At 39.4% G+C, this 27,413-nt stretch overlaps 1 protein-coding gene across 3 annotated transcripts; it reads left to right on the forward strand.

Annotated features, from left to right (window-relative positions):
• The first annotated feature begins 569 nt into the window (after window positions 1–569).
• TMEM19 (transmembrane protein 19) lies at window positions 570–27,119 on the forward strand. Of its 3 annotated transcripts, none has more exons than XM_027870809.1 (7): window positions 570–651; window positions 1,212–1,362; window positions 6,305–6,418; window positions 20,416–20,553; window positions 20,979–21,233; window positions 23,955–24,164; window positions 25,565–27,119. In XM_027870809.1, exons 2-7 carry the CDS (start codon window positions 1,233–1,235, stop codon window positions 25,726–25,728), a joined length of 1,011 nt encoding a protein of 336 aa, XP_027726610.1. In that variant the 5' UTR covers window positions 570–651; window positions 1,212–1,232; the 3' UTR covers window positions 25,729–27,119. The 3 variants fall into 3 exon arrangements, with proteins under 3 accessions (XP_027726610.1, XP_027726615.1, XP_027726604.1); XM_027870814.1 differs by lacking the exon at window positions 570–651 and adding an exon at window positions 872–949; XM_027870803.1 differs by lacking the exon at window positions 570–651 and having other exon boundaries at window positions 988–1,362.
• Window positions 27,120–27,413: the final 294 nt, after the last annotated feature.

Below are 27,413 nucleotides of genomic sequence, written 5' to 3' on the forward strand. Positions count from 1 at the left end.
CCAACACACTACTGCAACCTTGGGTAGGTCGCCACTAGGGAGCCAGATTTGAGTCAGTAAGTCCTGAGTTCTAATGCAGCCTCGGTAGCTATGTGATCCTTGGCAAGTCACTGAGCCTCAGTTTCCTCATCTGTAAAATGGGGAAAATAATTGCACCTATGACCCAAGGTTGTTGGGGGGGCCATCAAATGAGATAATAATTGTAAAGCAGCATAGCTTTAGCCAGTGCCTGGCACCCAGTAAGTGCTAAATAGGTGTTGTTATTATTATTATTATTATTATTCTTCACTACCTCTCTGGGCCTCAGTTTCCCCCTCTGTAAACATACAGAATTTTGGCTCCATGACCTCCAAGGTCCCTTCCGATGCTAAATTTATAATCCCACCCACACGCGAAGGCCTGCGCGCTCCAGCCACGGACGCCGGTGCTGCAGACAGACCGCTCAGCGAAGCTGGACACCCGGACGCAGCCTCCACCCCGTGGCCTTGGCCTTGACCTCCCGCGTGACCTCAGCGCCTTTCCCCGGTGCCGGATTTGCTCGGCTCGGAGCATGCGCAGGGACGGCCGAGCCGGGGAGCGGGCGGAGCCGGGGCTCGGGCTGGCTTCGGGAGCCTGCGCTCCTTCTTTCGCCATGCAGCAAGGGGCCTTCCAGTAAGTGAGCAGCGCGCGCCGGGGGTGGAGGGTGGAGGCGGGGGACAGCTGGACGCAGCCGCCCCGCAGCGGGGGGTCCCCGCAGAGCGCCCCCTCCCACCTGTCCCCGCCTCGGGCTGGGGGCGTGGGAAGAAGCTTCCTCCGAAGCTGCTGCAAGAGGGCCGCGGGGCGCACCGCCCGCCTCCTTCCGCAGCCGGGTCTGGTTGGCTGGAAGAGACGCTCCTGCCTCCTTTCCTTGGGGAGGGGTGGGGGACCCTCACCTGCTTGCCTTGGGCGGCCAGGTGACAAGAATAGGCAGGTTAGAGCTCTCGCCTTCCCTGCCTCAATGGCCGCGTTTTCCTCCCGGACTCTGCTGCGTTTCCAATCTGGCAATCGATTCTTAACAGCTGCAGCTGCAGATTGGAAGCAGCCTTCATTTCTTCCCCCCGCGTCCTAGGAGATCCTTGTCAATTTGGGGGCTTTTCGGTTTTTTGCGGGGGTGGGTTTTTTGTTTGCTTGCCTTTGAAAGAATGCTTTACTTGACTTTTCCCAAAAAGGCGATATGTTTATTTCCTTCCCAGGTGATCGCTTCCTTATATCCCATGAAAGATCTTGATGCTGATATATGCAGAGGGTACATAAAAATGATGACTAATATAGTTATCCTGAGCCTCGTTCTTTTCATTTCTTTATCTTTCTGGATTGTGTCTATGACTGCAAGCACGTATTATGGTAAGTATAAAGGTGTGTTTATTCGTTCTTAACTTCTAAATTATATTAAAATGGCACCTCTGCTACCTCTCCATCTTTTCAAGTGTATGCCTTTTAACAGGTCGTTTGTTCTAAATTCCTAATTACATTATTATCAGTATAGTTAATCCAGCCGACTAACTGGAAAAATAAAGGCATATTCACTGCATTTCTTATATTGCCCATGGGTGGCTTCAAATAACCCTAAATCAAGGGTTCTGTTTTAACAGTGTGTGTCTCTGTCTGTGTCTGTGTCTGTGTGTCTGTGTGTCTGTCTGTTTGTCTGTGTGTGTGTAGTGGATTCCTTTAGCAGGCCTGTGAAGCCTCTGGACCCCATCTCAGAATAACATCTTGTTGCCTGTTCATAATCGAAGGAAATGCTAAATTTCAGTTCGAAGCTAATGAAAATAAAGAAAATAAATTTTTTTTTTCCCAGTTCAAGTTCCCCAGCCCTCTGAAATCTATCAAGCTTAAGAACCCCCTTCCTTAAACAGTCTTCAAGCTTGGATAGGGTCATTCTGGCTCCAGGAGTGCCTGCCTAAAAAATGGCAGATTTCCTAACATGACCATTAATAAATTGGAATACTTTCATAATTTTTTTTCTTGGAACAGAACCATGATTTCATTAGTATGATGAATTATCTATGAGTAAATTCCCTCTGCCAAGGCCAATCTGCACCTATTCTACCACTTAAAGTCTTGGAGAAATCTTCAAGTCCACTAACAGGTTAAGTGACTTTTCTAGGGTCACATAGCTAGTAATTTATCAGAGGTAGGACTTGAACCCAAGTCTTGCTAAACTTAAGGCTGGCTCTTTATCTATTGTACCTTGCTGCTTCTCTTGATCATCACAAGTACTTAAAAATGGAAATATTTCAAATGAAATAGTATGTCAGGTATTATAAATGAATGCACTAAAATAATAGTAGCAGCTAGTATTTATCTAGTATTTTAAGGTCAGTAAAGCACTTTACAAAAATTATATTATTTGACCTTCCCAACCACACTGGGAGGTAAGTGCTGTTTTTAATCCCCATTTTCTTGGTGAGGAAACTGAGGCATGCAGGGTTAAGTGACTTGCCCAGGATCACATAGTTAGTGTCTTAAGGCCAGATTTGTGGAAGCAGTTTGTAGCTATTCAAAAGACTGTGGCCTAACTTTCTACAAAGAAAAAGTCAAGCAGATGAAAAATGTGTAATGTTAATATTGTCAATTATGACATGCAGATAAATGGATAACCTATGGAGTTTGCCGGTCAGTATATATTTCATGGACAGACAGTAAAAATGAATAATGAGTTGGACCTACAGTTAAATAGGAGAAGAGTGTCTGGATTGCCTTCAGGAAAATGTGAGATGTTTTTAATAACTCCAGACTTCTTCCAGAAACAAAGTCCCATTTTCTTCAAAATAGAAATTTTATTTTTTTTCAGGTTTACATTCTTTCCCTCTTTGCTTCCACTGAGAAAAAAAGAAAAGAAAAACTCATTACAAATACGTATAGTCAAGCAAAACAAATTCCTGCATTGGCCATGTCGAAAAAAATATGCCTCAATCTGAACCCTGATTCTATCACCTCTTTCTCTGGAATTGGAAAATTTTCATACTAAGTTCCTGTTTGAATTAAGGTCTTCATGACTGCAGGCTCAGCACTCTGTCATGTACATAGTTGTTTGTTTGCATGTTGTCTTCTCATTACACTGAGCTTCTCAAGGGCTGGGACTGTTTTTTGCCTTCTTTGTATCCCAAGCTTTTAGCACAGTACTTGGTGCATAGTTGGCTGTTGGTAAATTTTTTTTTTTTTTCCTTTTTTGGTGAGGCAATTGGGGTTAAGGGACTTGCCTAGGGTCACACAGCTAGTGCGTATCATGTGTCTGAGGCCAGATCTGAGCTCAGGTCCTCCTGACTCTAGGTCCAGTGCTCTGTCCACTGCGCCATCTAGCTGCCCCGGTAAATGTTTTTTAACTTAACGGCTGTCCACTGTGCTACTTAGCTGCTTCTTGAAAATTAAAAGACATTTATTAAGTTTTTTACTGTGCACTAGGCATTGTGCTAAGCACTGAAGATGTAAATATGCTTCCCCCCCCAAAAAAAGAAACAATCTCTTCACTTAGGCAGCTTTCATTCTAATAGGGAAAAAGAACACATTGGGGAATGGGAGCCAGGAAAGAATTTGAATCTGGGGAGACAGGGATGATCAATTGATGGAGCAGTCAACTGAACTGATCTTTTTTTTTTTTAAATTATTTATTTTTAACCTTTTTTTAATTTTGAGTTCTGAATTCTCTCCCTTCCACCCCTCCCTCGTTAGTTGAGAAGGAAAGAAATGTGATATCAGTTATACATGTGAAATCATACAAAACATTTCCATATTAGCCATGTCGCAAAAAAAAAACCAGAAAATTAAAATGAAAAAAATATGCTTCAATCTGCATTTAGACTCCCTCAGTTCTTTCTCCAGAAGTAAATAGCTTTTTTTCATCATGATTCCTTGAGAATTGTCTTGGTTCATTATATTGCTGAGACTAGCTAACTCATTCACAGTTGATCGTCGTATAGTGTTGCTGTTACTGTGTACAATATTCTCCTGGTTCTGCTTACTTCACTTTGCATCAGTTCATGTAAGTCTTCCTAGGTTTTTCTGAAAGCATTCTGCTCATCATTTCTTATAGCACAATAGGATCCAATTGCAATCACATGCCACAACTTGTTCAGCCATTCACCAATTGATGGGCATCCCCTAATTTTTGCTACCATAAAATTCTTTGCTACCACAAAAAGAGGTGCTATAAATATTTTTGTACAAATAGGTACAGCCCTCTAAGTGGTATTGCTGGGTCAAAAGGTATGCACAGTTTTATAGCCCTTTAAACATAGTTCTGAATTCTTAGTAGTATTGATTTTCAATCAATAAGCATTTATTAAGGACCTACTATGGCTGTGGGCTAAAAGTGCTGGGGATAGAAAAAGAGGCCCTACCTTCAAGAAGCTTACAGTCTAACGGGAAAATAACATGCAAACAAATATATACAAAACAAGCTATGTACAGGAGAAATAGGAAATAATTAACAGAAGGAAGGCATTGGAATTTAAAGGTTTCCTGGGACTTAAGGTCAGTACAAGGTCAGTTTTCCAAGCGAAGGAGGGAGAGCATTGTAGGCATTGGGGACAGGCAAAGAAAATGCCCAAAGCTGAAAGATGGGAAGTGTCTTGTTCCTGGAACAAGACCAGGAGGCCAGTGTCGCTGGTCTAAGCGTACCTATTGGGCAGTGTGGTGTAAAGTCTAGGAGGCTAGGTTATGAAGGGCTCTGAACACCAAACCCAGAATTTTGTATTTGCTCTTCAGGAGGCATTAGGAAGCATGAGTGGGCTGGGTTTAGTCACTTGGTTTGGAAATAAGGCTTCTGGGCCTCAGGGCAGGAATTCCAAAAATGAGTGGATTAACTTCACAGGGGCTTGGTGCATAATATTGTTTCATTTAATATAACTTTTGAAATTCTCAGTGTGTAATCTGTTGACATTCAAAGACCAGGGAACTACAAAATAGTTTTGTGACTTTGACTTAGGGCTTTATTTTGGAATAATTTATAGCATTTTAATTCTTCACTGATTTTCACTTTTACCATAGAAGACTTTCAGAAAGAAAGAGATGGGTCTTTTTATAATTTGGGTTGGGGGTTTTTTGGGGGGGAGGGGGAGAAGTCATTTTCAAGAGAACAGTCTTACTTGGCTTTTTTTTTCCTTAAGCCTGAAGGTAATTTTACATAGTTTTTGACATTGTAAGAGCATATCTTTGATCTTTTGAGGTATAGGGATAGAAACTGGACCTTTGGTTTCATGGGTACAGGTCTCTTACAGCTAAGAAAATTTCTACTACTAATGTCGATCAACATCTCTGTAACATATACTCTTAAGGAGTTGCCTAGACTACTAAGAGGTTTATGTGACTTATCCCAGGTCACACAGCCAGTGGTTCCCAACCTGTAGGTCGAGAACCCTCAAGGTGGTGCAGAATTATTGCCAGAGGTTCTCAAATCCATAAATAAGCAAATTTATCTCCTGCAGACGGAGTATATAATGTCTTGCACATATGCTTTTAATACATGATTAAATGTTAATTATAAAGCATTACTGAATTTATATCAGCTTTTAAAAATAATTCATGAATCAATGGATACTATAGTCAACAGGCATTTATTAATGTCTCCTGTTTTCCAAGCACTGTGTTAAATGCTAAGGTGAGTAATAACAGTAATAGTAATCCCATAATTGCGGTCGTATTGGGGATCCATGAAATTATTTGACGTATAAAAGGGGTCCTTCTTACACAAAAAGAGAACCACTGCATTATGCCATTGTAACTTGTTGGTGGTCAAGCTGGGAAATTTACCAACGTGTAGACTGATATTTATGTAGCCAGGTGAGTCTTCCGCAGGTTTGCAGACCCTTTTGATTCAAAACCAGCCACAAAAGTTGGGGTTGGAGGAAAGAAGGGAACAAGCATTTATAAAGTGCCTGTTCTGCCAGGTGCTGTGCAAATGATCATCACAACGACCTTAGAAAGTAGATGCTATTATTATCCCCATTTTACCACTGAGGAAACTGAGGTAGACAGGTTAATCGGCTTGCTCGGGGTCACCCAGGTTGTGAGTGTGAGAGGCCAGATTTGAACTCAGGTCTTCCTGACTCCAGGCCCATCAGTGTATTCCACTGAGCCACCTAGCTGCTTGGGCTATTTAATGCAAACTTGGACAGGGTCCATTTGTAGGCTCATCCATCTGCAAATGTACTTGTCAGCTAACCACTAACCATGCCTTACTTTTAATGGGAGTATTACTTTTAATGAGTGTGTTGGAGATCATTTCAGAGTCTTGTCCCTTTGACCATGCTTAACAAGATCTTTGCTATTAATTGAATTTTTTCAGGTTCCTTGAACCCTATTTCTCCGTGGCGATGGCTGTTTTCTGTGATAGTTCCTGTTTTGATTGCATTTAATGGCTTAAAAAAGAAGAGTCTGGACCACAGTGGTGCCTTGGGAGGTATTTATTTTCTTGTAGCATTTAAATGAGCTGTGGAGTGAGTGTTTGGCCTTTTCATGTCTGATTTTAAACCTATCCTTCTTTCTAAACTAAATTAGTATCTCTGGTGAGCATCTTTCTAAACTAACGTATGACGTTTTAGCAAATGTACAATAGGAAAATGTCATTAGATTTTATATTCTAGTTTTTGCCTTTTAATTATGTGAAACGATGATTTTGCAAATAACTTTGCATGAAGATATAAGGATCTGTGATTTCCTCAGTGTGGGAAACTCCTTCTACCAAGGCAGACCCAACCTAACTAATACATAGCATATATCAATCCCCTAGGGTCTTGCTTGAGTCACATAGAGACTAAGTGACATGCCCAGGGTCCCAGAGATAATAAGTGTCAGAAGTAGAATTTGGACCTCTGGCTTCCTAACTTGGAGTCCACCCATCCACTCCTTCACATAAACTCTAAATTATGAACTTATGTATAATTTATTCACATAGCTATTTCCCCACAATAGAAATGGCTCACGGGACTTAATTTATGATTCAAGAATTGTATCACATTTGACTTTTGAATCAAATGATTTTTCAGTAGATGACAAGGAAAGAATGTTCAGGAATCTGATCATTTTTATCTTTTATTTGGGATAATTGCCCTTTTGCTCATAGCATTGGGAGCAGTCTTCCCAGGTTTTAGGCCCAGGGACAGTCTGAAAGTATGAAACTTGGAAATAACCATTAGAAGTGATGTGCGTAGATTTTTGAAGATGCTGAATAGGCACTGGACAACAAGAATTCTGAATGGTCTGGGCTGACTTCCTTAAATCTTAACCAAATATCGTCCTGGGGCTGTGGTCACGCACTTATCTAGTTGTTCAGAAACATGTTGAGTACAGTCATCATCAAGATATCAGTGACTGTCAATCAACAAACACCTTCTAGATGCTGGACTCTATCCTAAAGCAAAAAATGAAACAGTCCTTGCCTTCAGGGAGTTTACAGTCTATTAGAGACAGAACATAAACAGGAATATTCAGAATACTTATAAAATATAATAGACTACCTCTAGATACCTCCTCATTCCTAAGAGACCTCATTTTATTACTATTCAGGTGAAGTTATGAGGCAGACTCTTCTTCCTGGGGTATCCCTTTGATATATTACTGACAATCAACTGCTAGCTTATACTATGAACATTTAATAATTACCTCTTCTATCCTTGTGTCTAATAGTTCCATACTGATATTAAAAAAGAATGATACTTTTCCTAACAAGTTGTTTTTTTTTTAAAGAATGTATAATACTGGCTTCAAGTCTTCACACAGGTACTGTGGATATTGGTACTATGTCTTTAAGAGAGAATGGAATCTTGGAGTGACAGGTTAACTATTATTCTGTGAGGAGTCTGAGGGTTTTGGTCTGATTAAAATGATGGGTGAAAAAAACAAAGAAAAAGTAGCAGAACTTATTTCTTGAGAGAACTGGATTTAATTCCTGTCTTTCAAAGAGACCTAAAGAAAATTTTTGAGAAGACTTTGATTAGTTTTGGAAGAGAACTGTGTTTCCAAAATTGAGAAATAAGCAGTTGTAGTGATGGTTAAAGGTGACTTAACTCTGATCTTTCTCACAGCTGATATATTGTAAACAATTATTTGTCTCTTATTTATTATACTGTTATAGTATATCCAGTAACTTTGTTCATTTAAACTTGGTGATTAGAGAGCTGATATAGAGAGTGATAAACAAATGCTTATGAAGAAAAGAAGTTTCTTCAGTATAATCATAAGATTAGCTGGGATAGGGACTCAGAGGTAAGTGATTAATGAGAAAGATGTTGCCATTTTAGTAATCAGTAGAACTATTAAAGTATTCTCTTTCATTTACCTTAGAACTTGGAATGAGAAATAATAAGGGAATTGAGCTAGTTGAAGGTAGGGAGAGATGTAACAACCCAATCTAAGGTGAGTGGTTGAGGGTTGTAATCCCCGCTATATATACCGAAAAAAAATGTCATTTTAAAGAATAATTTTAAATTTAAACTACCTGATGGACCTTTCACACTGGATGTTTATAGGCACCTCAAACCCAGCATGTCCAAAGAGAACACACTGTCTTTTCTCTCAAATCCACCCTTCCAAACTTTCCTATGGCCGTTGAGGGGACTACCGTCTTTCTAGCCCAGTAGGTTCACAACCTTGGTGTTATCCCCAAGTCTTCCATTCTTGTTTACCCCAAATATGGAATCAGCTGCCAAATCTCTTCATTTATTTCTCCATAACATCCCTTCTGTTGCTCACACAGACACTGCCCTATTCTGCTCCTGATTAACTCTTTCTTGTCCAGACTGTTTCAGTACCCCAGTCTATCCTCCACCCACCTGTAAAAAGTACTGTGTCACACCCCTTACTCAATATACTCCAAATATGAACTCTTCTGTTTGGCATTTAGGGTGTTTTTTGGGTTTTTTTTCCCCCAACCTGACCCTTGCCTTCCTTTCCAGGTTTCTTACCCATGACTCCCCTCCATGCATTCTGCATTCCAGCCATAGTGACCTGTTTGTTGTTCTATACATGTGATATTCCGTCTCCCGTCTCTTATGCTGTCTCTATACATAATGTCTTTCCCAGTAGAATTTAAACTCCTCGAGAACTTACTTTTGTGTTTTGAGTGCTTAGCAAAGTGCCTGGCACATAGTAGGTGTTTTATAACATGCTTGTTAGCTAATAGATTACAACGCTATAAAAACCTTGTTGCTCCCCTCAGCTCTGTTCGGTAATACTGATATTCCTATTTTACAGATGAGGAAATTGAACGTCAGAAGTTAAGTGATTTGGTGATATAGTCATGCAGTTAGTAAGTTGCAGACCATAAATTCAGACGTAGGTCTCCTAAGTTCTAGGACACACTAGGTCTCAGCCCAGCAATGATGTTACTTCACCTGGAGACTTTTTTGAAGACTGTTTGAAGTTGTTAACTTTGAGTTCAAAGAATGGAAGTATTTCTTTCTACTGTGAGATGAATAATGGTAGCCATAACCTCTTAATTTTCTATGTGTTTCATCTGATAAAGGAGAATTAAAAAAAAGTTTTATCTAATAAAAAAGAAATTAAAAATAGTTTTGTGTAATACTTGATTAAATTCTTATTTCCATTAAAAAATTTACTAACCTATGATTTCACAGTGGGTAGGGAGCTCCTGGTGTGAGGATTCCCTTTACCAACCCAAATCTGTAACATAAGAGCATTGTCTCAAGGCACCCTAAGATTAATGACTTACTCAGGCTCACACAACCAGTAAATGTCCCTCAAGATTCCGTATCTTACTGACACAGATAGTAGGCCTTTCTATCTACTAGGCCACCTTGCTTCTCAGGGGGGAATTTGTTATGCTTTAATAAATAAATGAGTAAATAAGTAACGCACTGATAAATAATAATAGTAAATAATAAGCTTTATAGAGCTGTGAATCTAGCATGAGTAAACTGAGGCTTTTCTCCAAAATGCTAGGTAGTGCTATGGATAGAGCACTGGGCTTGGAATCAGGAAGATTCACCTTCCTGAGTTCAAGTCTAGCCTCAGGCACTTACTAGCTGTGTGACCCTGAGTAAGTCACTTCACCCTGTTTGCCTCAGTTTCCTCATCTGTAAAATGACCTGGAGAAGGAAATGGCAAACCACCCTAGTATATCTGCCAAGAAAACCCCAAATGGGGTCATGGAGAATCTGACATGACTGAAATATCCAACAGCAAGCAAAGCCTTAATAGATTAAAACGGCACCAAGACTTTTGGGGTGCCCTATATGGAGTCATAGGGGAGGTGGCATAAAGCAGGAGTTAAGAAATAAGGTTCCATGATGTTTCTTTAAATTTAAAGTAAATATAATTGAATCACCATAGCAAGAGAGGTGACAAATAATAGGAGTTATGAAATAAGGTTCCATGAGACTCTTCAAAATTTGGATCAGAACTTCCTTAGTAGTTCCAATAGAAAAAAAATGCTGGTACTTTATGTGTATTTTGTATGTATATGCTTTTCTTTTTATTACTCTGGTTTCCTTCTTTTTCCCCTTCCCCCTGATTCCAAAAAACAAAACAAAACAGTCTTATCTTAAACTCTGGGCTGCCTTAAAATCCTATATCTCAGGGGCTTCAGTAATGAGGACTTTAACTGAAACTCCCCTTTATATATTTAAACAAAACTGGAATCAGATAGTAAAACCTTTTCTATCATTTACTATGGAAATGATGAGAATGATCTTCTGAAAGTGTTTTCGTTTGGACATGACCCTGATCGCGTATACAGGTTAATTAATGGGAAAACAATTACTGATAAGCTTTATTATAATTTTTAAAAATTGTCACTTAAACCTTTCCATTTTGACCCCAACCTACTTTTTGAGCCTTCTGATACACTGCTACATTCCCTTTCATGTAGCATTCCTGCTGCTCCCCACACGTGGCCCTCCATTTCCTGCCTGGCTGACCCTGTGCCTGGTACATGCCTCTTAACTTTATTTAATTGTTCATCCTTGCTGTTTTTGTCTGCTGGATTTTTCTTTTGACTGAGAGCATGTATTCTCTCTATGTGTGTGGTCCTTTTAGTCGGTGAAACAATGTGCACGTCCAAAAGTGCTGAGGTCTTTTTAGTTATATGGAGGCTCTATGCCAGGGACTTAGTCCTGGGCAGCATGGAACTCCTGATTCTTAGTCTGTAGTCTTCATGTATAAAAAGCCACGTGTATGCTGGGGAAGCAGTTTGGTGACATGTCACCTTTCTCTCCTTGTTCACTTCTCTTGGTCCGTGGAGCTCTAGATTTCTATGGTGAGTCACTGATTGACATTGCTGGGCTCTGTTGAATGTCAGGAAAAAGTTCACTTTCTTTTTAATTTGAAGTTGTGGTTGGGTAGGGTGGAAGGGAAAACATGACATATAGCTTATAAAGGCTTGAGATTCCACAGCATTTCAGGTATCTGCAGATAGGAGGTTATAGCCTAGCTGGTAGATCCTGTCCCATTTCATCCCCACCCGATATTGCAGAGAGGAGGTAGACAGGAGGCGTGGAGGTTGAAATTCTAGTATTACCTGTACATCCGCCTCCGTTTTAGCACAGTGTGGTAGAAGAGGCCTGGGATGGAAATCAGTAGAGGCTCGGGTTTGAGTCCTGCCTCTGATACAAGTTAGCTACAACTTAACTTCCTTGTCTCTTCAAGTTTAAAATAAGACTAATACTGCCTGGGATTAAGACTAATAATAGTGATATCTAACATCTCATTTGATTCTCACACCAACTCTGCAAAGTTATTATCCCCGTCCTTTTACAAATGAAGAAACTGAGGCATACAGAGATTAAGTGACTTGCCCGTACTACTACACAGATCAAAGCTCTGGAAGTTCCACAATAGAAGATTTTAGTGAAGGTAGACGGTGTAATGTATGTAAAACACTTCATAGGTCTTAAAAAAAGGAGTCCTCCAGGAGATGAGTGTACCAGATCATCTTATTTGTCTCCTGAGGAACCTGTATGCAGGCCAAGAAGCAGGAATTAGAACTGAACATGAAAGAACTGATTGGTTTAAGATTGGAAAAGGAGCACTACAAGGTTGTATACTGTCACCGTATTTATTTAACTTAATTGCAAAGTACATCATGTGAAATGCCAGGCTACATGAATCAAAAGCTAGAATTAAGGTTGCTGGGAGAAATATCAACCATCTCAGATATGCAGATGATACCACTCTGATGGCAGAAAGAGAAGAGGAATTAAGAAGCCTCTTAAATGAGGGTGAAAGAGCAGAGTATAAAAGCTAGCTTGAAGCTTCATATCAAAAAAGCTAAAGACCTTGGCAACTGGTTCCATCACTTCCTGCAGATAGAGGGAGAAGAAATGGAAGCAATGTCAGGTTTTGTATTCTTGGGCTCAGAGATCACTGCAGACAATGACTGTAGCCATGAAATTAAAAGACACATGCTCCTTGGAAAGAAGCTGTGGCAAATCTGGACAGCATACTGAAAAACAAAAACATCACTTTGCCAACAAAAGTCTGTATAGTCAAAGCTATGGTTTTTCCAGTAGCAATGTATGGCTGTGAGAGTTGGACTATAAGGAAAGCTGAGCTCCATAGAATTGATGCTTTTGAATTGTGGAGCTGGTGAAGACTTTTGAGAGTCCTTTGAACAACAAGGAGGTCAAACCAGTCAACACTTAAATTAATTCAGGCTGTTCACTAGAAGGTCAAATACTGAAGCTGAAGCTTCGATACTTTGGCCACCTGATGAGAAGATAAGGAAAAGGCCCTGATGTTGAGAAAGATTGAAGGCAAAAGGAGAAGGGAATGGCAGAGGGTGAGATGGATAGAGAGTGTCATGGAAACAATGAACATGAACTTGGACAGACTTCTCCAGATAGTGGAGGATAGAAGGTCCTGGTGTGCTGTGGTCCATGAGGTCCGAAGAATCAAACCCGACTAAAGGACTGAACAACAAAATTTTGTTTTGACAAATTTTGGCTTACTAACTGAATTTTCCTATTGACACCCCTGCTAGGGAATAGAGAGTAGGACTTTGGATAACGTGATGAGGTCTAAGTGACAACAACCAACTTTCCACTTATAAACTCTTAAAGTTTAGGATCAAAGCTGATTTACCATAGAGAGTTGTGAATCTAGTATGAGTGGACTGAGGCTTTGCTCCCAAATGTAGAGGGTACAAAACCTTAATAAGCAGTCATACAGAAGCAGTGTGGCTTAGCACCTAGTCAGCAAGACTAGGGGATAGGGGCTAGACATGGGATTTCTTTGGAATAGGAAACTCCCACATGAGGAAAATCCCTCCATAAATGCAAGATCGCACTTTCTCTGCAACTTGTAGATTTAGAGAGTTTCCTATATCACTGAGGGGAGAAAAGACTTGTCCAGGGTCACAAAGCAAATTTGTCAGAAGTAGGACTAGAACTCAGTTCTCCCTGCTCTCTTTCTTTATCTACTGGTTTTTCTAAGTCTCTTAATTAGCAAGAATAATCAGTTAAAATAGCAGACCCATGCCCATCCACTGAGCCACCTTGCCACCCAACTGGATTTGTAATTCACAATGTAAAGATAATACAAGAAGTAATTAAGACAAAGTTGATCTGAGGCTTTCTTGCTGCTTGCCTGGGAGGCAAAATTAACCCTCTGTGCCTCTTTCCCATTGGGCTTTAATGACCTCATTATTTTTAAGACTTTAAACTAGTGCACCACTTACACCTCAGATAGAAAAGCAATCTCTAATCACATATCCCCTGCTTATTTCACAATGTGAAGTCATGTGTATTCATAGAAGTATTATGAGGAAGGCTATGGAAGAAGGACATAGATAAATGCAAGTTGACGGGGAAGCATGCTGATGAGAAACCAAGTAATGTGTTAAAGGAGGAACACTTTCTCAATGAAGGCTTCTCACCAATTTTTTTCCCACTTAATAGTATTTTATTTTTTTCCAATTACATGTAAAAATAGTTTTCAACATTCACTTTTATAAGAATTTGAGTTCCAAATTTTTCTCCCTCCCTCCCCTCTCCCCCACAACAGAAAGCAATCTGATATGTTATACACGTACAGTCATAATAATCATATTTCCACATTAGTCATGTTGTTTTCTCACTATTTTTTAAGGTAGAATCTGAACACCTCTCTTATCAAATCCAGTGGTGTCAGAAGGAGCCAAGATATTTGCAACGGCCTACAGCTATCTAGTCAACTCTTAAAACCATTCTCGGCATTTTGTTCTCAGCTCCAGTAAAGTCTAAATCAACTCTAACTTCTTTATCCTGCTAGAGTTTCCCACAAAACTTCAGATTGTTGTTGTTCGGGGGAATCCGACTCTTTGTGACCCTTCACATCATACCAGGCCCTTCTATCTTCCACTATCTCTCCCGGTCTGTCCAACTTCGTGTGCGTTGTTTCCATGACATTGTCAGTCCCATTCTCTTTCATCCCCTTTACCTTTTGCCTTTAATCTTTTCCAACATAAGGTCTTTTCCAAAGAGTCCAGTTTTTTCATCATGTGACCAAAGTATTTAAGCTTCTGCTTCCGTGTTTGACCTTCCAGTGAATGGCCTGAATTAATTTCTTTAAGTATTGATTGATTTGATCTCCTTGCTGTCCATGGGTCTCTCAAAAGTCTTCTCTAGCACCACAGTTAAAAAGCATCAGTTCTGTGGGCGCTTTCCTCATTATCCAACTCTCACAGCCACACTTTTCTACTGGAAAAACCATAGTTTTGACTATATAGACCGTTGTTGGCAAAGTGATACCTGTATTTTTTAGCATGCTGTCCAGATTTGCCATAGTTTTCCTTCCAAGAAGCAGGTGTCTTTTAATTTCATGGTTGTAGCCACCATCTCTGGTGATCTTTGAGCCCAAGAATATGAAATCTGACACTGCTTCCATTTCTTCTTCCTCTTTTTATCAGGAAGTGATGGGACCAGTTGCCAAAATCTTAGTTTTATTTTTTTTTGATGTGAAGCTTCAAGCCATCTTTTACACTCTCTTCTTTCACCCTCATTAAGAGGCTTCTTAATTCTTCTTCATTTTTCAGATAGATAAAGAATCACAATACATGGTCGCTGGAAGGGCTTCTCAAGAAAGTTGATGGAGTTAGTCTTATGTCTTGGGCAATGGGTAGGTTGTAGTTGGTGTCTTATGGTTGTAATTTCCCTAGTCAAAACTGACCTTTCTGGTACAAGGGTTTTTCCCAGGGTCTACATATCCCTGTGGATAGATTTCACGGGATCTGAGAACTGCAATGGGAAAAAGAAGATAATTTTATTTTCACTAGCCTCCAACTAAAATTTAGCATTTCCTTCAACTATGAATTTTTTTAAAACTTCTCAGAAAGGGTCCATACTTTCAACAGCCTGCCAAAGGGGTTCGTGACACACAGCAAAATAGGTTAAGAACCCTGGTGTAGTGGTTTGTTTTTAGTATTAACAGTAGGACGACTGTTCCCTTAAAAGGTAATATTTAAGAACTTCATAGTGAGGTTAGAGGCAGGGTAGGAGAAAAAAGAAACAGTAGAGAAGTTAGTCTTTATTAAGGAAAATGACACTAAAGGACTTGGGCCCATCTGGAGATGACTGATGTGCAAAAGAATGAATTAACCTGTCTTTTAAAGTCAGCCCTGGGATCAGAAAGAGCTGGGTTCAAGTTCTGACTGATATATCCTGGCTGTGTGGCCCTGGGCAAGTCACTTAATCTTTTAAGTTGTCAAGAAAATGCCAATCTACATTAGCCAAGAGGGAGTTTACTTCAGTAGGGAACTTCTCATATCGATGAAATTATAGTCCAGTTCTTATCCTATATCTTTAAGGAATCTGTTCCTTCAAAGGCTTTACTTCCTTCACTAGGACCTGACATCAAAGTACAGTATTAATACTATCTTTTAATTAATGAATACTGTCTTTTAATTAATACTCAGAACATTATCTTAGTCACTGAGTATACATTTTAAGCAGTAGTAGGAAAAATGAACATGGACTGGTGTGTGTGCCTTTTTCTTCTAAGACAATATTTTTTATACCTTATTTAAAGGTGGGGGAGGGGATTGCAGAGTAAGGGGGGGTGTAACTAGGTGGAGTAGTGGATAGAGCACTGGGCTTAGAATTAGGAAGACTCATCTTCACGAGTTCAAATCCAGCCTCAGACACTTCCTAGCTATGTGACCTTAGGCAAGTTCCTTAACTCCATTTGCCTTAGTTTCCTCATCTGTAAAATGGACATAGTAATAGCAGCACCTGCTTCCCACATAGGTTTTGAAGATCAGATGAAATAATAATTGTATAGTGCTCAGCATAGTGCCTGGCACAGAGTAAGCATTATGTAATTGTTAGCTATTGTTATTGTTATTAAGTGACTTGCACAGGGTCACACAGCTAGTGTCTGTGGGAAGATATGTATATGTGTGTGTATATATGTGTGTATATATATATATATATTTATGTGTGTGTATATATATATATATATACTTGTGTGTGTATATATATTTATATATATATATATATTTTTTTTTTTTTTTAAGAGTAGACAAGAGAAGGCTAGTGCCCTGATGATACCACTGGTAAGGATCAGCATGTAGTACCTGGGAATTCATCTGCCCTTTACCAAGATTGTATATTAAAAATCTCTGAATTGGAATGTTAGCTAATCTAAGCCACGTTGAAGCAAGGATTCCCCTTGCAACATTCCCAATAGCTGGTCATTGAGGCTTCGTTTTAGGACATCCAGTTTTAGGGAATCCCTCTGTTGATTATTTCCAGTTTATCTTGTATATAGCTTATCTATACATAGTTGTTTGCATATTGTTCCATTTCCCACCCCCCACCCCCCATTGGACTGTGAGCTCCCTGACGGCAGGGAGTCTTCTTTGGCCTCTTCCTGTGTCCCTAACACTTAGCACAGTGCCTGGTGCGTAGAAGGAGATTGGTAAATGTTTACCAGCTGTTTATTAACTGAATAAAGTATTTCAACAGTTGGATTAGGGGCCAGGGTAGACAAAGGCCGAGATGAGTGGATCTAGGGCAGGGACTGGCACAGATCACAGAAGTGAGACAGAAGGCTCCTCAGTAGTATTTGTTGTCAAATTGTTAGATTTCTTTTGAAACTGTTGTTAGCAGGATGGATGGAAAGAGTGGGGGGTCCTTGAAGGCCCCCTTAACAGAATCTACCAACCAGAAAAGTAAATAGCCCCCAACAAGCAGACAGATAATGTATTTTAGACAAAACCAGGCTTTTTTTACATTACCATTATCCCTGGGAAAGAGTGCCCTTCCACCTCAGATAGTCTGTTTTGCTTTTTAATTACTGTAATTGTTAGGAAATTTTTCTTACATCATACTGAAAACTGACTCTGTAGCTTCTGCCTATTATACAAATAGCCTAAAGTGTTGGAAAATGTATAAATCTGATGATGATGATTATCATCATCATCATCGAAGGAAGCTAGGTGTCACCATGGATAAAGAGCCAGATCTGGAATCAGCAAGATTGGAGTTCAAATTTTACCTCAAACACTTTAATCAAACACTCAGCAAATCATTTAACTTCTGTTTGCCTCAGTTTTCTCATCTATAAAGTGGGGATAATAGCGCCTACCTCTTAAGGTTGTTGTAAGGACCAAATGAAATCTTATTTGTACAGTGTTTAGCACAGTGCCTAGTGCATCGTAAGTCCATGTAAATGTTGCTGTTCAGTCCTTTCAATTGTGTCCAACTCTTTTTTTCTTTTTAGTTTTTTTAATTACTTTATTTTTAGTTTTCAGCTATCACTTCCATAAGCTTTTGAGTTTTAAATTTTCTCCCCCTCCTTCTCCGCCTTCCTCCCCAAGACAGCATGCAATCTGATACAGATTCTACATATACATTCCTATTAAACATATTTTCACATTAGTCATGTTGTAAGGAAGAATTAGAACCAATAGAAAGAACTGCACAAAAGAGGAAATAAACAGAAGAAAAAAAAAGAGCAAATAGTATGCTTCCATCTGCATTCAAACTCCATAGTTCTTTCTCTGGATGTGAATAGCGTTTTCCATCATGAGACCTTTGGAGATGTCTCAGATCCTTGCATTGCTGAGAAGAGCAAAGTCTATCAAAGTCATCGCACAATGTGGCTGTTATTACGTACAGTGTTCTCCTGGTTCTGCTCACTGCACTCAGCATCAGTCCATGCAAGTCATTCATTATACCACAACTTGTTCAGCCATTCCCCAATTGATGGGCATCCCCTCAATTTCCGATTCTTTGCCACCACAGAAAGAGCCTGTTGTAAATATTTTTGTACATGAGGGTCCTTTTCCCATTTTTTGGGGATCTCTTTGGAATACAGCCCTGGAAGTGGTATTGCTGGGTCAAAGGGTATGCACATTTTTATAGCCCTTTGAGCATAGTTCCAAATTGCTCTCCAAAATAGTTGGATCAGTTCACAACTCCATCAACAATGCACCAGTGTTACAGTTTTCCCATATCTTCTCCAACATTTATCATTGTCCTGTTTTGTCATGTTAGCCAATCTGATAGGTGTGATGTGGTACCTAAGAGTTGTTTTGATTTGCATTTCTCTAATCAATAGTGATTTAGAGCATTTTTTCCATGTGACTGTAGATAGCTTTAATTTCTTCATCTGAAAACTGCCTATTCATATCCTTTGCGTGTCCAACTCTTTGTGACCCATTTTGAAACCTTCTTGGTAAAGCTACTGGCATGGTTTGCCATTTCCTTCCCCAGCTCGTTTTTACAGATGAAGAAACTGAGGCAAACAGGATTAAGTGACTTGCCCAGGGTCACATAGCTAGTAAGTGTCTGAGGCCAGATTTGAACTCAGAGAGATAAGTTAGCTATTATTATATTATGCACTAACTGTATGACCCTGAGCAAGCCACTTAACCTTTATTTGCCTCAATATTCTCAGCTGTAAAGTGGGAAAAATTATAACACCTACCTCTCAGGGTTGTTGTGAGAACCAAATGAGATGATATTTGTACAGTGCTTAGCACAGTGCCTGGCACATTGTAAGTGCTATGTAAATGTTAGCTATTATTAATATTAGCTTTACGACCCTGAACAAGTTATTTAACCTCTGTTTGCCTCACTTTTCTCATCTGTAAAGTGGGGATAATAATAGCACTTATCTCCCAGGGTTGTTTTGAGGATAAAATGAGATAATAGGGCTTAGCCCAGTGCCAGGTATACAGTAGGCACTATATAAATGTTAGCTATTGTTGTTATGATAGTATTTACATAGTGCTTTAAAGTTCACCAAGTTTTTTACATATGTAATCTCATTTCATTTTTACATCAACCCTGTAAGGTAGATCCATTTCCTATATGTTACAACAAAGGCTGAGTGACTTGCACAGAATCACACAACCAGTAAGTGTCTAAGGCAGAATTCAAGCTCAGGCTTTCCTGATTCCAAACCCAGCACTCCTACCTATTCTGCCACCTAGCTGCTTCTAACTCTATGCATTAGGAGAAAGATGCTGGTCCTGGCTTCACTAATAAAATATAGCTTCCTTGGGCAATCATCTAACTTACTTGAACCTCATTTTCTTCACCTGTAAAATATGGTTAATTAGGGCCCTACATGCTTCACAGGGTTATTGTGAAAATGAAAGTAATGAATATGAAAGTTCCTAGAAAAGTATAATGACTTTAGTTTCAGGGCAGAAGCTAATAATACATTTATATAGCACTATTTGTGAAAGCAAGGCTTTAAAGTCTACCACATTTGGCTGATAGACTCCTCTCTGGGTTCTAAAGTAATGAAAGGGTGTGTTTTGATATTTCCACATTAATTACTAAAATTGCAACATCTTATTAAACAAAGAGTTCTTACTTGGACTACATGGCTTTACAAGTGAATTATAGCAGTCATTTAAAGAAAACTTAATTCGAATGTGATATAAACTGTCTGCAAAAGTAAATAAAAAAGACATCTTACCAGATACCTTCTGTGAGACAAATACAGTTCTTTTCTCTAAACCAAGGAGAGATAAAGCAGAAAAAGAAACTACAGACTTAGATTCTATGGTAAATATGATACAAAAATATTAGCATAGAAGTTTTAATACATATATTAAGAAGATTTTACCCTTGTATGTATCAGGCATGCAGGATTGCTTCAATATTAGGAAAATTATAAATATAACATAACAAAGTAATAAAACATATAAATGCAAAAGAATTTATTGCCTCTTAAAAGTATAGTAACAGCACAGTAAATAGAATAGTCTCTGTGGGAGAGACTGGTGAAGCTGATCTTATATTTGTTATACAGAAAGGAAAGAAAAGAAACAAATGGGCCTGAAACAGCTCCAGCTTCTCTCTGTGTTTAGGAATATATAATTGCTAAGTGTAAATTTTGGAAACATGTATTTGAAATGGTAGAAAAGTCATGTTTTATTTTTCTCTCTCTAAATTAATGAAAGTATAGACTTAACTTTTGTATGTTTCTTCATTGTGTCTCTTTCAGGAGTAGTAGTCGGATTTATCTTGACCATCGCAAATTTGAGCTTTTTTACTTCTTTGATGACATTTTTCATATCTTCCTCAAAACTCACCAAGTGGAAAGAAGAAGAAAAGAAGCGTCTAGATCCCGAATATAAAGAAGGTAAATTTTATCATATCTGTTGATACCTAACAAGTAAATTGTGTTTCACCATACAATATCCCAAGCTGTCTGCCCTGAACTTGGTTCTTTTCCTTTCTGTCCTAAAGTGTAAGCAAGTCATTTATGATAGTCGCCAATGTAGTCTTTTTCATAGAATTTTAGAGCATTTAATCTGTTCTCTTTTTAATCATTTAATTGTGACAGCAGCCATCAGCACAGTTTAAGCCATAATACATTTTATTATATTTTGTCATACATTTTATCCTTATTTTAGTCAATACTGAACACATAAGGATTCCACAATCATATCTTCCATTGCCTTTCACAGTTTAAAAAAAATACACATCGCTTCTGCAGGTGGCTTTTATAATTCTTTAAGCATTTCCTTTTGAACGTAAAAGCATGTCTTTTTTTTTTTCCTGCAGGGGGGCAGAGAAATTGGATTCAGGTTTTCTGTAATGGAGCTGTACCTACAGAGCTGGCATTGCTTTACATGATAGAAAATGGGCCAGGTGAAATCTGCATTGATTTCTCCAAACAGTACACCGCTTCCTGGATGTGTTTGTCTCTCTTGGCTTCCTTGGCCTCCTCTGCAGGAGACACATGGGCTTCAGAAATTGGCTCTGTCGCGAGTACTACCCAACCAAGGCTGATAACAACCTGGCAAAGAGTTCCAATTGGTGAGGCGTGACCTTGGTTTTTAAATCTCTTGGTTTAATGTCTGTTTAATCTTATTTAGGCTTTGAAAGTGAGGATTTAATCAGTCAAAATTGGTAAGGTTTCTTAACTTGTTATAAATAAAAAGTATTTTCTATTAATATAACTTAAACACATATTTGTCAATATAAAATATAAGTGTTATTAACATAAAATAAAATTTATTATTAATATAAAATATTCATAGGCATTTTCTAGCTAGAGATAGAGTCACTTGTCATGGGGTCATAGATTTAGAGTTGGAAGGGACCTTAGAAGTCAGAGTCAGGGGCAGTTAGGTAGTATGGTGGATAGAGCACTGGCCCTGGAGTCAGGAGGACCTGAGTTCAAATCTTGCCTCAGACACTTACTGGGCAAATCACTTAACCCCAGTTGCCTCCCCCAAAAAAAGGGGGGGAGAAGAAGACACTGAGCCCAGTCCCCTCATTTTACAGATGAGGACACTGAAGACAAAGAGGTTGGGGACTTGCCCAAGGTCACACAGCTAGGAAGTATCTGGGTGCAGGATTTGAAGTCAATTGCTCCCAACTCCAAGGCCAGCACCTTATCCACTATACCAAGATACCTCTCTGAGAGATTTCAGAGGGAAACCTTAGAATCCATGATAATATCTGTCCTGGGATCGCACGAGCAAAGAAGAAGAAAGAATAAATGTTCTAGATAGCCCATTGTCTTTCATCTCATAGGAGACAATCCTTTCTTTATAACTAGTCGTGGTTTATGTAGTTACCCAAACCTTCCTCCCTTCAGCTTTTAGAAAAGGTCATGTTGAATATCAGAGCTCCTTTCAGTGATTTTCTGTCTCACTTCCCATTTAGTGGGCTATTCCAGACTTTTTCTTCTCTTGTCAAGCTTCCTACATGACGCCTGTATCGCTAGGGGTATGAGCCTCAACAGGGAAGAAACTCCCTTCCACTGCGGCAGAGACATCCGGGTCTTATTCCCTAACACTGAGGCAGGAGGTTTAGACCCTCAGCCTTGAGGATCAGAAGACTCTTGGTCCCTTTAGTGAGGGCAGGAGGTCCTACTCACAAATATACACCTGCCTGGAAACCTAGTCTTAGCTTTGTTCAGCCACTCATTAAGCTAAAGAGAAGTACCAGTGGTCTACCCTTTACCTATTGCCTATATAGATGGTTCAGTTGGATTCTGAGAGGAAAGGAAAACTTCAAGAGTCATTACAGGAAGCTTTATTAGCAGCATGCTGAGGTTTCTAGAGGGTAGTGAGCAAAGCCCAGAGGTCCGCAGTATAAGTTGGCAAAACCTATTAGGGGAAATAAGAAAAAGGAGAGAGGAGGAATTTCTGGTGCTTCAGCCGAGGGTAGGAGACAATCATGCAGTCAAGAGACTTTGCTCCACTAGGGTTTTTATAGGGTGCTCCCCTAACCATCTAGATGGGGATAGGGCATTATGGGGCGTTCCCCCTATGCATCTGAACAGTGATAAAGCTTATTTGTAGGTACTGAGTAAGGAAGGACCGCCCAGTGTTCTAACCTTAGACAATTAGGGACTTGTACCTAGGAACAAGGTAAGGGGAAGGTATTTTATCAGAATACTCAATCAAGGGAGGCCAAGGCATGAGAGATTCAGCAAGCCAGCTGGTAAATTTCCGCAGCAAATTAAAACTACATCGCAACTCGAAACTGGAAGATGAGTCTCAAGCAACAAGACAGAGTTTAAGAAACATATGCAAAACGGTTTTCCACTACAGCACCCAACCCTAAGTGCGCTGAAGACCTTATAATCATATTTCATCGGGGACAGTAGAGACTGTTCCCGATCCCAGTGAGCTTCCTCTCCCCTCCCCTGTGTCTCAGAAGCCGGGGACATTTCCAGAGGTGGTCCTCCTCACCGCAGCCCATGCCATCCCTGCTCAGCTTCTCCCAGATTGCCCCCACAGTCATCCTCTCGTCTTCAATGATTCCTTATCTAATGGTTCCTGTGAACATCACTCCCCTTCATGTTTTCTTGGCTACAAATAAACTGGCTTTCTTACCGCTTCTCACATTCTCTCAGTCTTTTGCCCAGGCAGTCCCCAGTGCCTAGAATACACCCCCTCCTTAGCTCTGGAAGCCCTAGATTTCCACCTCCTGCTGTCCTTTCTGTATTGTCTTCACTTATCATTAAGTTATCTCCTTGTTGGCACCTACTCTTGTCTCTTTTATATCCCTAGTGTTTAGCATGATGAATGGCCCCAGGGTAAGCACTCAGTAAATGCTTTTTCATTTATTCAAAGCTCACCTCAGGTGTCTGTTTATTACTACTACTAGTAATAGTTAACATTTACATAGCACCTACTATGTGCTGGGCACTGTGCTAAATGCTTTACAGATATTATCTCATTTGATTTTTACAACAACCCTGCGAGGTAAGTGCTGTTATTATATACCCATTTTATAGATGAGGACATTGAAGCAGACAGAGGCTAAGTGACTTGCCCAGAAGCACACAGCTATTTAGTGTCTAAGGCCAGTTTTGAACTCAGGTCTTCCTGACTCTGGGTCCAGCGCTCTCATCCACTGCTTCTCCAACGTGATGGCTTTGATACTTCCCCTCATCCATTTGTCATCACATTTATATCCGTAATTGTAAACAGTAGTCCTAATGGTTGTTAAATTCTCTTTAAGTTGCCCAGGATAACAAATGACATTTCTTAGTTCAATGGGGACGTTTTTGTTTTTTAGGTACCAATGGAGGGGTCACGGCGGTAGGCTTTCTCTCCAGCTTTCTTGGTGGGTCCTTGGTGGGCATGGCCTTCTTCTTCACCCAGCTGATTTTTGTGAATGATTTGGAATCTTCTGCTCCCCAATGGCCGGTCGTTGCATTTGCGGGAATGGCTGGTTTATTGGGATCGGTTATTGACTCATACTTAGGAGCAACAATGCAGTACTCTGGCAAGTATACTTACATTACCTTTTAAACTTCAGTTTAACTATATTGATCTATAAAGAATTGGGGAGAAAATGAAGAAGAATCAAAGGTCAGTCCATATATAAAGTTTTCAAAATTGATCATATACTTTGGCCCGTGATCCCATTTATAAAACTGAGTTCTAAGGATGCAATTCTAAAGAGACTTATCTTTACCAAAATAATTTTGTTTATAAAAGTGAAAAACTAAACTCCATGCCCAACAGTTGGGGAATGACTGAATAGATTTTGGAGTTGTATCTAATGGAATAGCTCTAACATTAGAAGGAACTTCAGACACAACCCAATAGTTTTACAGATGAAGAAACTGAGGCCCAGGGGAAATGACCTGCCCAAGATCACTCAGGTAGTAAATATCAGAGGTAGGATTTGAACTGAGGTCCTCTAATTCCTGAGTCACTGCTCTTCCCTTGTGCCATTCAAGATTATAAATATAAAGGACGCAAAAAGAACTTGGAAAATATGTGAAGAAAACAGAAATCTAAGAGTGTAGCCACAGCCTGTTTTAAAAATAACCAAAGTAAAATCTTATATGTATACAGAGAAACAGCATGTCATATTGAATAAAGGGCCAGCCTTAGAACCACGAAGGCCTGGGTTCAAGTCTCGACACACTAGTGCTGCAGCCAATACGATTAAAATTTGCTGATAAATTTCCAGTCTGAGTCGTTCAGGAGTTTTCTAGATCACTGAAATCACATGTCCAGACTTTCCTTTCTCCCGGTCCATCTTTTCCTCCTCAAACATACACAGACCGAAAAGATATAGGAAGAAAACGGAGAGAAAAGAAGATCTTGTAACTGTTTAGCCTTCCTTTTATGAAAATGTAAATACTTGAATTTTTATGTGTGATTTTATTCCTCTTGACTTTGTTCATGATTACATTTTATTCCTCATTTGGTTTACTTGATCATTTCTGTTTAGTAATAAGGTTACATTGTCTTATTTGTGAAATGAGCTGGAGAAAGAAATGGCAAACCACTCCAGTATTTTTGCCAAGAAAACCCCAAACGGGGTCATGAAGAGTCGGACACAACTGAAAACCGAACCACAAAATTGTTTCATCAACGATGTTTGTTGTGAATCTCCATAGTGAATCAATAAATCCATAAACATTTATTAAGCACCTACAGTGTGCTCGGAGCCATGCTAAGAGCTGGGGTGATGATGAAATTATTGCTTTAACTTGACCAGCAGGTAGACCCTCTCCACTAAAATCCAAACCTGACGCCCTTTCTGTGACTTAGAGATCTAAATGGTTGAGTGTGTCTTTAAGAGGTGGTTTGCTTGTACCTCATTTCAGTATTGTTTTCTATAATTTGTGAGCTGAACCTCCAACTATGTCTCCTTCCTTTCCGCTTCAGGTTGGGATGAAACCACCCGCTCAGTTGTCAGCCAGCCAACTGGTGAGACAAAATACATATCGGGGAAGCCTATTCTTGATAACAATGCTGTGAACCTGTTTTCTTCCATCCTCATCGCTCTCTTGCTTCCCAGTGCAGCATGGGCTCTCTGGCCCGTAGAATGAACTGTTGTTGATTTCCGTTGTTTAGAGACCAAAACTGAGTCTAAGGTGAACTTTTCAATTCCAAGATTTAACCTCAAAACAATCATTTGACCCACCCCACTTGTAGGGATTTAATTTAATTCGCATTTTATCTTCCCATAATCATAAGCCTCTTGCAATAGCTGGAAACATTCCAGGAAGGAAAATTCAACAGAAGAAAAACAAAAAACAAACATATCTTCAGGACCTCGGCATTCAGTTTTCCAATTGAATGGAACTGTTGGATCAAAAAGGGAAGTCTTTTCTTTTGGCTTCTGGAACTGAAGACATACTCCTTCTGTGGCATCCTTGGAATTTTGTCAACATAGGAAGGGAAACCAGAAATTGCATGAAGAAATCTAACCTGACTCTCATATCAAAACCCTGCTGTGCCTGTTACTGGCTTATTATATCCATTTGCAGTGATTTAAACAAGTGTGTGTTTGGAAACATAATTTTTGGAACTTTCGATTTTCTCATGGTTTTCATCAATTGAACATAGTTATCCTAAGTTTAAATGTTGTTTTTAGGTCCTAGTAAGCTATATCCATGTAAGAGCATCCTTATTCCTGTTTAATTAGTGGGAAAAGTTTAATAAAATAGGTAGTTATAGTTGTTCTTATGTCTATTAGAATATGAGGGGAAGAAACAAACGACTCATTAAAAAAACTATGTGTCTTGCATGTGTTTTAATGTAAATCACGTGTACTCTACTGGCTTTTTTTTTTAAGTTGCTGTGTAGAAATTAATTTATTGATTTCAGTAGGTTGTTTCTGAAAAAGTCTTGCGTAGTAGGCTTTTTATTTAAAGTATCTGTAAAGTGGTATAAGATTCCAACTTACAGTTTCCATTTGAGGTGTTAATGCTTGATTGCAATGGTACCTGTGAAATGTGCTGCCTCCTAACTATTTTTTGATGACCTGTGAGGGATTCATTGGAAGGTACAGTGTTTTGTTTTTGTCATAGAGACCTACTGTGTATTTTCCTTTACATCGCCTTCTCAAGGTTGCTTCCCTACTTGTCACTTTTATTTCAGATTTTTATTCAAGTCTGTTTGCTTCTTTATTTTTCTACTTGTCCCCTAATTTTTGTAGATTCCTGTTATTTTTACACCACCTGTCTTCTCCCCCTTCCTACGTAGCAGACTGTCTCTTTTGACAGTTTTTTATAAAAGGAAAAAAAAAGCCGTTCGACTACTCTCACCAACATATATCTTCAGAGTCTTACTAAATCTGTAGTGTTCCCTACCCATAGTAAAGTGGAGAGGAGGGAAGTACATTTTCTCACTGCTGGGAAAGGAGGTCAGAAAGGAAGAAGAGGGTCTCGGTGGATGGTCTCAGTATTTCTGGATGAGGCAAGATTCTGCAGCTGAAAAGGTGGTGAGAAGGAAGAGGTTGTTTATAAAAAGTTTGAGAAGAAAAGCTTTGGAACAGCTGCTATGGTGTGTAGAATAGGAAGTCTATTAGGGAGAAATAGTAGAGGTGTCTTGCTGCAGCAAGGGCCCAATTGAGATTAGATAATATAAATTTGTAGTGGACCCAATGATCGTGGTTCCATGAATAGAGATTGGACAAGGAACAAGGGATTTGAGAATAGAGTGTAGAGAAGTAGGATTTGTTCTGTGAAATTTGGATTCAGTCAAAGGGCCACACTTGAGGACCTAGAGG

This window comes from Vombatus ursinus, unplaced genomic scaffold, assembly GCF_900497805.2.
Source record: "Vombatus ursinus unplaced genomic scaffold, bare-nosed wombat genome assembly UNPS02003292.1, whole genome shotgun sequence".
Classification (NCBI taxonomy): Eukaryota; Metazoa; Chordata; class Mammalia; order Diprotodontia; family Vombatidae; genus Vombatus; species Vombatus ursinus.

Excerpts from the sequence above, each read along its gene's own strand:
- TMEM19 (XM_027870803.1), top strand. The coding sequence starts at position 1,161 with ATGCTTTACTTGACTTTTCCCAAAAAGGCGATATGTTTATTTCCTTCC. Across the intron at positions 6,419-20,415 it reads CCACAGTGGTGCCTTGGGAG|GAGTAGTAGTCGGATTTATC; the intron begins GTATTTATTTTC and ends TGTCTCTTTCAG. Across the intron at positions 20,554-20,978 it reads AGATCCCGAATATAAAGAAG|GGGGGCAGAGAAATTGGATT; the intron begins GTAAATTTTATC and ends TTTTTCCTGCAG.